Source organism: Nicotiana tabacum, chromosome 4 (genome assembly GCF_000715075.1).
Source record: "Nicotiana tabacum cultivar K326 chromosome 4, ASM71507v2, whole genome shotgun sequence".
NCBI classification, from domain to species: Eukaryota; Viridiplantae; Streptophyta; class Magnoliopsida; order Solanales; family Solanaceae; genus Nicotiana; species Nicotiana tabacum.
Window position 1 is genome coordinate 131,210,548 of NC_134083.1, and position 11,024 is coordinate 131,221,571.

At 34.5% G+C, this 11,024-nt stretch overlaps 1 protein-coding gene across 1 annotated transcript; it reads left to right on the top strand.

Moving 5' to 3' along the window:
• Positions 1-1,982: 1,982 nt before the first annotated feature.
• Positions 1,983-4,752, top strand: LOC107796176 (putative protein kinase At2g41970). Its single transcript, XM_016618920.2, has 7 exons — positions 1,983-2,150; positions 2,302-2,549; positions 2,957-3,207; positions 3,316-3,442; positions 3,594-4,000; positions 4,076-4,162; positions 4,254-4,752. The coding sequence occupies exons 2-7, from the start codon at positions 2,438-2,440 to the stop codon at positions 4,377-4,379; spliced, it is 1,110 nt and encodes a 369-aa protein (XP_016474406.1). The 5' UTR covers positions 1,983-2,150; positions 2,302-2,437; the 3' UTR covers positions 4,380-4,752.
• The last annotated feature ends 6,272 nt before the right edge of the window (positions 4,753-11,024 follow it).

Sequence of the window (11,024 nt, forward strand, 5' to 3'; positions counted from 1 at the left end):
AGGTCTCAAATCACACATAATAATATCAAAACCATAAAACGTACCTCAAATTGAACTTAATGAACTTTTGAACTTTCAACTTCCAAAATTCTTGCCGAACCATATCAAATTAATTCGGAATGACCTCAAATTTTGTACATAAGTCCCAAATGACATAACGACGCTATTCCAATTTTCAAAACCACAATCTGAATATGATATCATCAAGGTCAACTCCCGGTTAAACTTATGAACATTTCAAACCTTCAAATTGCCAACTGTCATCAAATAGTGCCAAAACCTTCTAGAAACATCCAAATACAAATCCAGGTATACGCCCAAATCCAAAATCAATATCCAGACCTAGCGGAACTATCAAAACTCCGATCCGAGACCAAATACTCAAAAGTCAAATTTGATTAACTCTTCCAACTTAAAACTTCCTAGTTGAGAATCATTCTTCCGAGTTAATCCTGAATCACCTAAAAACCAAAATCGACAATTCACATAAGTCATAATACATCATATGAAGCTACTCACGACTTCAAACAGCTGAACGGAATGTAAATGCTCAAAACGACCGGCTGAGTCGTCACAGTTTCATTCTAGTGGTTCACTTTAGTTTGTGACCTAGGAAAGTTAATCACGAAAAAAGGGTTCAGTATTAACTTCAAACTTGGAAAATTTCATATTTGAATTTTCAAAATTAGTTAGGGTCCAGAGACCTCATAAAAAGGGGAAAAAAATAAGTATCATTATTACGGCAAGATTAAAACTTCGTAGCCATGCAAGAAGAATTATGGACTCCAGCTTGGTTGGCAGGGGCGGATACAGAGTCTATTGGGCACAACCTAAAAGTTTTGTCCCAAATCCTATGTATATATTGAGAAATCTACAAAATTCATTTAATATGTAGATATAATAAACTGTAAATTCAATAATATAAATGAATTATGAGTTCGGTAGCAAATAAGGAGTTACAAGAACCCATAACTTTTAAGTTCATAATTCGCCTCTAAAGTGGACACAGCATGAGATTGACAAAGAAATTTGGGTTTTTTTCCCCTTTCCCTTGATCCACTATTTTCTATTTCTCAATTTTATATTCTAGTAAACGAATGGGGTTGAGAAAATTAGGAAAATATCTTCCTAACGAGAGAGCTCTGTAGTGTCGCGACCAAAAATTAATACAAATTATTCAAACAATAATACATATATGTTTGATTTTTTTCTTCCTATTACATAGATAAGGGGATAGGGGATTATAAGTATTGAGCTCAAACCATTGTGTGAAAAATTCTGGGGATAAGTTCGGTTAACAAAGGACAAGCTCCAAACACAAATTTAAGTTTACACTCGTATAATTCATCACATAAAAGCATTGATCAAATTGGAGGAAATAACTCTCGGCCATCGTTTGGTAATTTACCTTTTAGTTTAGAGTTTTACTTTGATGGAATATGTTTTAGTTAATATTTTATTTACCAACTTCTTAGTTGAAAAAAGATTAAAATTCTAAAATATTAAACACATCCAAGACGTTGACAACTCACGAAGTACTCCAAACTGTATATTCGTTCATACATTAGAATTATCAATGGACCTAACATGAAAAGTTATTTTAGTGTACATATGCAACTTTTGGTGGGAGGGTGGGAAATGCAAAAGGGCTCCTAAAAGATCAATTAAAAATAAGCTTGCCTACCAAGTAACAATCCACCTAAGGAGTACCCTGAACCCATATATATATATATATATATATATATATATATATATATATATAACATACAATATATACTACTATCGTGATAATCAAGAGATGGATATGTACATTAAAATTTGTTATGGAATTAATCAGTTAAATAACAAGATGGAACAATGATGAAAAGGGAGAAGTGCTGCATGATAATTGATCACGTCGGACGTGCAAAGTTAAGGGAGGCACGTTGTACGTAGAATATAAGTGATGTGTTAGTTTTAGCGGCTAAAAGAGTCCATGCGACTTTCTCGTTGAACAGACAACTCTCTTTCCTTTTGGCTTTTGCTGAGAGAGAAAATTAAAGAAGAAAAACAAAATCCATGAATGCTTTTCCTACCTTTCTATCTTTTTCCAGATTCATGTTTTGATTAATTTTGCATCTTGTATATATTGGTATTTTTCAAGATTTTCGGTACGTTACAATTTCATACTCTTCAATTTCTTTTGGGGACGTTATTGTTAAGTTTCCACATGTTGTTTTATTAGACAAATTCACACTTTATTATTCTTAAATTTGTGGGAAATGCCTTCTGATCATCATATGTTTTCTGGATATCTTCTAGGAATTTGTTGTGATATACCTTTAAAATACTTCAAGGGAGAACAATTGGCGTTTATGTGGAATATTGACAAAAAGCAGCAATATATTGAAGGAGAATTTTTGTGGTAATTAATTTCTTTTATAGTTGAAGAACAACAATGATGTGCTGTGGAGGTGCGGAAGAAGACAGTTATAGCGGCGGTCCGCCGGCTAATCAAAATACAGCCCCTCCGAGAGCCGGCAATCCCTATGGCGGCGGTGCTGGTGGTGGTATGCTCCTATATCCTCCATTTTCTTCAATTTTCATGTTTTTAATTTATTTTCTCTTTATTGAGATTTGAACCTATGACCTAAAATAACTTTTAACTTTTTTACCACTACACTAGAATTTCCTATATGTCAAGAAGATTCAATAGTTTATATATAACAAAAATATTTTAGTCCTCTTTGCAAAGTACAATTAATTTTACCATGAAGGGATTCAATGAACTTCTTCCCTCCACCTAGTTCCACCCCTGAGTTCAATTAAATGAATTTGTCAAGTCAAGAAAAATGTACTATTTATCGCTTGAGAGTCAAAATGAACATGCCTACTACCAAAGAGATGGCTTGACACTTTGATTGATCCAAACTCCAAGATCTTGTATTAGTGAAAGCTTGTTTGTTTGAAAATGCAGCTAGTGAAAGAGGAGAGCCAAGGAGTGCTGCTAGGAGTGGAGCTCCTCAGAAAGTTCTACCGATTGAGGTACCAGAAATGTCCTTGGATGAGCTAAATAGACTTACTGGTAACTTTGGACAGAAAGCTCTGATTGGAGAGGGATCTTATGGCCGCGTTTTTGGTGCTAAATTAAGCAATGGCCAACAAGCAGCAATTAAGAAATTGGATACTAGTTCTTCACCAGAACCAGATTCTGACTTTGCATCCCAGGTCTTGAGTCCTTGATATTTTCTTCCTTTTTCGTACTATAACTAGTACGGTACTACTTTAGGAGGAACAGATCATTCTCTCAAATTTGTTTCCTTTTTGTTTATGCAGTTATCAATAGTTTCAAGACTTAAACATGATCATTTTGTGACTCTGATGGGGTATTGCCTGGCAGCAAATAATCGAATCTTGGTTTATGAGTTCGCAACCATGGGCTCGTTGCATGATGTGTTACATGGTGTGTTGATAATTGTATCATGAATGGACTTCCCAATGATTCTTGGTTTGGTCAATATGAATTCATTCTAGAATCATCTAGTGTAGGCTAGATTGTGCAAGGCTAAATTGTGCAATTCATTCATAAGTGATTCTTGGATGTTCTGTTGTAGGTAGAAAAGGAGTACAAGGTGCTGAGCCTGGTCCAGTTCTTACTTGGAATCAGAGAGTTAAAGTTGCTTATGGTGCAGCTAGAGGCCTCGAATATCTACACGAAAAAGTTCAACCACCAATTATTCATCGTGATGTCAGATCCAGCAACGTGCTACTCTTTGATGATTTTACAGCAAAGATTGCTGATTTCAACTTGACAAACCAGTCTTCAGACACAGCAGCTCGTCTGCATTCCACTAGAGTTCTTGGGACATTTGGCTACCATGCTCCAGAGTATGCCATGACAGGACAGATAACACAAAAAAGCGATGTGTATAGTTTCGGAGTTGTTCTCTTAGAGCTATTGACAGGAAGGAAGCCAGTAGATCATACAATGCCCAAAGGCCAACAGAGTCTTGTTACATGGGTAGGGTTCTTATCCTTCCTAATTTTTGTTTAGCTCTCTTTAAATAATACTGGTTCATCCTCAAATCTTCTGCAGGCAACTCCGCGATTAAGTGAAGACAAAGTGAAGCAGTGTGTTGATCCCAAGCTAAATAATGAGTACCCTCCAAAGGCAATTGCTAAGGTTTTTTTTCTCATCTTTGATAATCATGTTTTGAACAAATTCTTGTCAATTTTGTTTTACATCATGTAAGCACTATTCGGTTTATTCTCAGATGGCAGCTGTTGCAGCACTTTGTGTTCAATACGAGGCAGATTTCCGGCCAAACATGACAATTGTGGTTAAGGCACTGCAACCACTTCTCAATGCAAAACCAGCAGGATCAGAGCCTCAAGCATAAGACATTCTTGATTGAAACAAGCATGCCTAATTCTTAAAAAGTTCATGGTTTCGTTGCCAATCCTGAAAAGAGGAATTCTTGAGTTATTGTCATAGTAGTAGCAGATAATTGTTAATTTCCCTCTTTTCTAGTCTGTTTCTACAATTAGAAGCTATGGACCTTTTGGATTTTGCCTTTAAACAAGAAATTTCTTAACTAGGTTCTTTGTGAAATGATGCTAGGATATCAGCTTCGTGTTTGTTTTTCCTTTTTTTCTTCTTTACTTATGAGGCCAAATTCCAATCTGTATCAAGTTTTATAGTCTTGTCAATCAAATTTCCTCAACAAATATATGGTCACTAAAGTTATACAAAGTTTTCTTGCTTGGAAGGAGAATCAAGAGAACATGTAAGCTGTAATAAATATCCCATGCAGTAGTGCTTGCAATCCACTAGATCCTTACAGCAAAATAAGGTTCAAGATTATGTATTATTTTCTTGTTTGCTAAGCGCTCTGAATGTTTGATTAATTACTAAAGTAAATAATCAGCTATTAACACTAGCAACGCATTCCGGTCAAAGACAAAGGGTAGAATTTCTTTTGCCAACACAAGCATATGTTGAAAAGACAATTAAATAAATAAAAAGTGATGAGATTCACAGTCTCTACAATAATATTACAATCCATATTAATAATATAGTGAAGCAAATAAAACTAGGAAACAAATTATCTTACAACTACACAATTTCTTAACTAAGTAAGCAAAATAAAATATGTAACGCCCGGAAAATTTCGTAGTGTTTAAAGGCTTTAAAGAAGATCGGCATGTTCTAATTATATTAATTCGCATGTGAGCAAGGGCTAATGATTTAAATGATATCATTTGAAAATGATAATATGTGTACGAGGTATATAGAAACGGTTTATGGTCTAAGAAGAGTCATAAGGTTAATTTAAGTTGGAAGCTATATGATGGGCTAAAGTTTCAAATGAATTCAAACAAGACTTACGTTCAGACGAGCATAACTCTAAAGATATAAAGTGTTATATGGTTTATGAACTATTAGATGAAAGGTCTATGTGTGTAGTTTCCAATGCTTTAAACTGTTCATCGTTTGAATATTTTTACAATAAGTTATGGGCGTTTTACTAGAAGGTGGTAGTGCAGCTACGCAGCAGGCTACGCAACCCGCGTAGCCAATTTCAGAATTTGGCTAAGGGAAGGCCTCCTGCTTAGCTTTCATACGTAGGCTACGCAGCTTTATGGGTCATTTTTAAAGGGTTGAAACAAGGGTTTAGAGAGAGAATAAGTTAGTTCTTCGACTTGGAATTGATTTCTAAAGAAAAAAGGAGCTCTTCCACCATGGATACACTTAAAGGTAAGTTATTTTAGTACAAGTATGATTATATAACATCATTTAGTGATAACACTAACATTATTATGGATCAAATCCATAGGAAATATGTTGAATCTTCAAGAATACCAAAAAGAGAAAAAGTGAGATTCTTCTACCTAGAGGTAATCCCTTCACTTGAGCCTCATATATGTGATATATTGAAGTGTGGATAGTATGTTTATGAAGTTTATTTGAAGTTAAAATGAAGTATTATAGGAACCCTAAGAGCGGGTCCTGAAAATGATATTTTATGAAAAGAAGAAGATGAATAGTGATGAATTGATATAAATGAGATTATTTTGAGTTTCTAATGATTCCAATAGAATTGATAACTTAATTGATGAATGAATTGAATCGGGAATCGCCATTTGAATAAGATACATCACTAGTTCTTGAAATGGGTGTTCTTGAACCTAGGATTTTGTTGGAGAATGTAATGAATAGTAACTTGATGATGTTGGGTAATCAACATAGTATCATTAATGACTTCAAATGAGTATTAAATGTTAAGAATGGAATTTAATAGGCTAATGGGTGAACCTATTGGATAATTTGGGATAGATGAAGGCTTGTTGCCGAATTGTAAAGACTAAATGGATGGTTAAAGGCTTGTTGCCGAATGGTAGATATTGAATTGTTGGTCATATTTGGGCATTTTAATCAATTGGAGCGGTGTAGTATTATTTGGAGCTTGAAGGTTGAGGTAAGTTGATTAAGACTTACTCTTCTTGAGGAACTTTCTCTAAAAGTATGTTTTCAGTTGATACATTATACTATTTGTAAATGTGCATCCGTACTTGTGGGGACAAGCGAGAAAGATTTCACCATGTGTTTCTAAATTTGTTGCTTATGAAGTGTCATGTAATTTTATAAAAATCTTGTTTTCAAACTTTTTTGGCAAAATGACACTTATTAAAACTTATATGTTGATAAGAGTATAAAATGCTTGAGCACTAAAGATGTGTTTTTATGAAAAAGTTTGTCTTTTGTAATTTCAACAAAGGAGTAGCACTTGTTGTATCTTTACATTGATATTAAATTGCTAAAGACTTTAACATGAAAAGGTTATTTATTTGCTTTAGTTCAAATGCTGGATTTGCTATGAAAATTATGATTTGTAAAAATAGATCCTTTGAGTCTATTATGCTATAAATCTATTTTTGATATGTCAAATATTCTTGGAGTTACTAGTGGAGATCACCGGGATTGGTTCAAATATTGAGTTTGTTACCATGGAACTACATGTGCCCCTGTAGGAATACATTCCAAGGCTAAGCCGAGGTTTGTGGGACAAGGTCCCCCATTGAGAGAGCAAATGATCATTACTTAAAGTAATGAAGTTAAGTCGACTCGTACGACACTACAGTAAGCCGCCCAGACAAGTAAGGTCAAATACTTGTTGTTAGGTTGATCACCTAGTAGTTGTTCATTATGTCGGTGTCGGTATAGTACTCCCGCTGAAAGGTAAAAGAGAACTTTCTTATGTTTACGCCTAAGGAGCCGAAAATGATTTTAAGGACTTAATGAGATTGAAATGATTTTATATGATGTCTATTAAAATCTTGGGTTGATAGAGACGTTCTAAAACTTTATAGCATGGCTTATATTTCATTTGTCTTTTATTTAAATTGATAAAGCGCATAATTTATATAACCGTTTATCATTTTATATCAAATATTGGTTGCATAATTTTTGTAAAATTTTATCCCAGGAACTTGAGTTAGAGAGAGCCTATGACACTTATTGAGTACCTTGGTGGTGTACTCAGCCCTACGGACCCCCCTTCAGGGGTCCACTTACTTTACATGTTTCAGGACGAAGTATGATACGTAGCATGTGGAAAGGGCTAGGATGACTCTTCCTGAGGTATATGGTGAGGCACCACTCCTATTTCGTGGTAGCTATCATATTATTTTCTTAATTTAAGTTAGTCGTGCATTAGACCAAGTGTTTAGTTCTATTATTTGGTATAGAGGCTCCATAAATAGTGGTGGCGAGTTGTAGTAATGGGATGGTACATGATATATATAAAAAGATATTTGTTTTATTTGGTCTTATTATTTTAATGAAAGATTTCATGTATGATTTTGAATTAGAAAATTATGCAATAGTTTAACTTGAAAATATATAAAATTTTCAAAGAGCTTCTGCAATTACATTGGTTTCATATATAGGGGTTGGTTCGCTCGGGTCGGGTAGTGTGCCGGGTGTCGTTCACGTGATTTTGGGTCGTGACAAATTTAGTATCAGAGCACTAGGTTCTAAGTCGAGTCCTAGGAAGTCTATGGAGCCGTGTCAAGTAGAGTCCCTCTTATCAGTGTGTGCCAACCACACTTATATCGGGGAGGCTACAAGGACATTTAGGGTATTTTACTCTAGATCGTGCATTGTGCCTGAAGTGAGAAATATAATTCTCTGTCGTATTGACTACATGATGTGGTAGATATAGAAGTGAAGATCACAAAACTCAAGGTTCAACATATGGCACGTGCTGCTTGAGAAGTAGCTGGGAAGTATTAGATTATCCATGAATGGAATGATAGGTTAAGGCTGCAAACATATTTAAAATTGATACAGTCAAGATGTACTACTGCGGTGAACATGAATCATATGTCGAATTCCGATAACTCATGGAAAAGAAAATAAGGTAATGATATCAGTTGGTACTATTAGAAGGGTGTCAGAACTCACGAAGGATTATACCGAAAGATAAAAAAAAAGTAAGGCCCTAAATGGGAATGCAAGTTGTAGGTCAAGGTATTGGGACAACCATTTGCTATAACGGTCACCATTTACTATTACAATAAAGGTATAAATAAATAAAAAGGAAATACAATGGTTCCAAGATAAATGGGAATGTTATACCTCAAATTACCGCGATGTGATATCGAGAAATGACAAGAATCGAATTAGTAAGAGAATATGAATCAATCAAGTTCATATTGAGCACCTTGTAACTCATAAGGATGCAGATCTATTTGGGATAACGCCAAGAATGATCAAAAGTATCTTTTAGAAAAGAGGATGTAAGGAAACCTTCATGATTTTCAGAAAGGTGAACAAGGCAAAATGCAAGAGATGACCCTTAGTCTCACAAGAGATTGGGAGACTCTCGACTTGGCAACGTCTTTTCATAGTAGTGTCTCATGTGATGATGTAACTTATAAGAAATAAAGTGCCATGTGGGGGAACAAGTTGAGGGTATTTGAAGCATGTCATATGCAAAAAAAAGGGTAAGTAAACTTTGAATACCTCCAGATGTCAAAAGTAAAAGTCAACCTTCAATGATGCACACTGAGGTATGTGAACTTAAATAGGTAAATAAAAAAGTGCTAATGCATGATATGCACAAAAGATGTAACCTTAGAAGATTTCTAGAAGCAAATAGATTGCCAAAGAAGGTAAAGTGATGTGGAATGAAAACCTTGAGTTTGTCTAATTGGGATATGCCTTATTTTTTCCTTTTGAACTTCTGGCAATTGAGAATTTTTAAAGGTAACTTCCAAAGCACCTCTACATGTGTCAAGTGGAGCTGTTAACTTATTATTTTGATGGAACCTTAAGATGCAAGAGGAATAAAATATTTGAAATGATGTATCGGGTCAAACGGAAGCTTCGGGTAGATTATGAATATTGCATATGTAGTTTAAGGCTCAAGAGCTTGCAAACGATAATGGTACACATGTGAAGTTGATGAGATACAAGTGATCCAAGGCTACATAGTGATGCCTCACGAATCCTAACATGTTAATCTACAACAACGAGATTGAAGATACCTCGAGATATGAAGTTAATTATCGTACGAATGATTGACTATCCGCAAGCAGAATCCATGAATAGTAGGGAAACAAGGAGGTAGTATTAATTGCATGAGGCATGATGATGTGTAGGCGTGATATTAACTATAGTCAGAAAATTTATATTATGAAGATGACATGGAGATATATAGCACGTTTCTTATATTTAGCATTGTAAAAATAGTATACGTTATGGAAAGTTATATGAAAGTTATGCGGGTTTAGCGCGAGGCAGTTGTATTCACCAAAAATTTATTTGAGCATGAACTGAAGGGCAAGATGTTAGAAAAAGATTTTAAAAGTAAATGAGCACGAAAAGTAATAGGCTAACTTCATTGTTGTTGTAAGGGCAGGAAGAGATGATACTTGGCAACATGAATTGCGACTTGAAGTTCTATGATACTTGGGTGAATAGACAAATAAATCCTTGACGAGCATAACCATTTTTCTTATATGGTTAGAATAGTAGGTACTATAAGGTTAATTGCAAAAATCGAAGTCAAGGCTTCATGAAAATTTGAAATGGCAAAATAAGATTTCGAGTTGGGGAATAAATAACTTGTAGTAGTATGTGAGCATATGTATAATCAGATGGAATAGAGTAAGAATTTAATAAAATCTTTGTGTATCAGGTTCGAGCTTTACATTTGGGTTTTTCACCTAAGTGAAAAACGTCAAAGCAAGTATAAGTCACCTTAAAGGTGATGGTTGGAAGAAACAAATAAGGGAGAAATTTCATTCAAAAAAGAAAGATGAAAGGAAAATCTTCAGTGAGATTCATGATGAAATGAGTAAAATTGTCATACAGTGTTGGTAATAGTTACGGCGTCCAACATCGGGGGTATGAAAATGTACTATCTAATAGTCAAATATTTGATGGGCTAGTTGAATAGATTCTTATAGCTTTGGAGCATGTGTCACTTGAATTAAGTTCAAACAATGATGAAGAATAAGAATGTACTTTAGTCATACGTTGGACTTAGTAGAACAAATGAGGATTATAAATGAGGATAACGTATGTGCACAAAATGAGGCAGGAAAATTGTATCATGCATATTCCTAAATATGAAATACTCTTACAAACCAAAATAATATCCTTCAGTAAGAAGCACAGGGTCAAAGAAGGAAAACAAAACTAAATGGTGTAAGTATTATCCTAATAACATTGCCACTTGGGAGTTGAAAGCCTACAATCGATGGTAATATTCCTATGGTAGGCACAATGGCAAATACAACTTAAATTTCTGGTAAGGAAATATCATAAAGAACGTGGTAAATTAGTTGGTTAAGATAAAAAAAAATAGAAATATGTACAGTGATGTTCGAAATAAATGGAAACTTGTTCCATAAAAGGGAAGGAAGTGGATTGAATATTTCTCATAGAGCAGGTTTGTTAGTAGTAGTATTAATCAATTTCGGATCTAAAGAAAACTCAAAAGTTACAAGTATAAGTGGAGGTATAAATCACCTAC

Excerpts from the sequence above, each read along its gene's own strand:
- LOC107796176 (XM_016618920.2), top strand. The coding sequence starts at position 2,438 with ATGATGTGCTGTGGAGGTGCGGAAGAAGACAGTTATAGCGGCGGTCCG. Across the intron at positions 2,550-2,956 it reads TGGCGGCGGTGCTGGTGGTG|CTAGTGAAAGAGGAGAGCCA; the intron begins GTATGCTCCTAT and ends TTGAAAATGCAG. Across the intron at positions 3,443-3,593 it reads GTTGCATGATGTGTTACATG|GTAGAAAAGGAGTACAAGGT; the intron begins GTGTGTTGATAA and ends GTTCTGTTGTAG.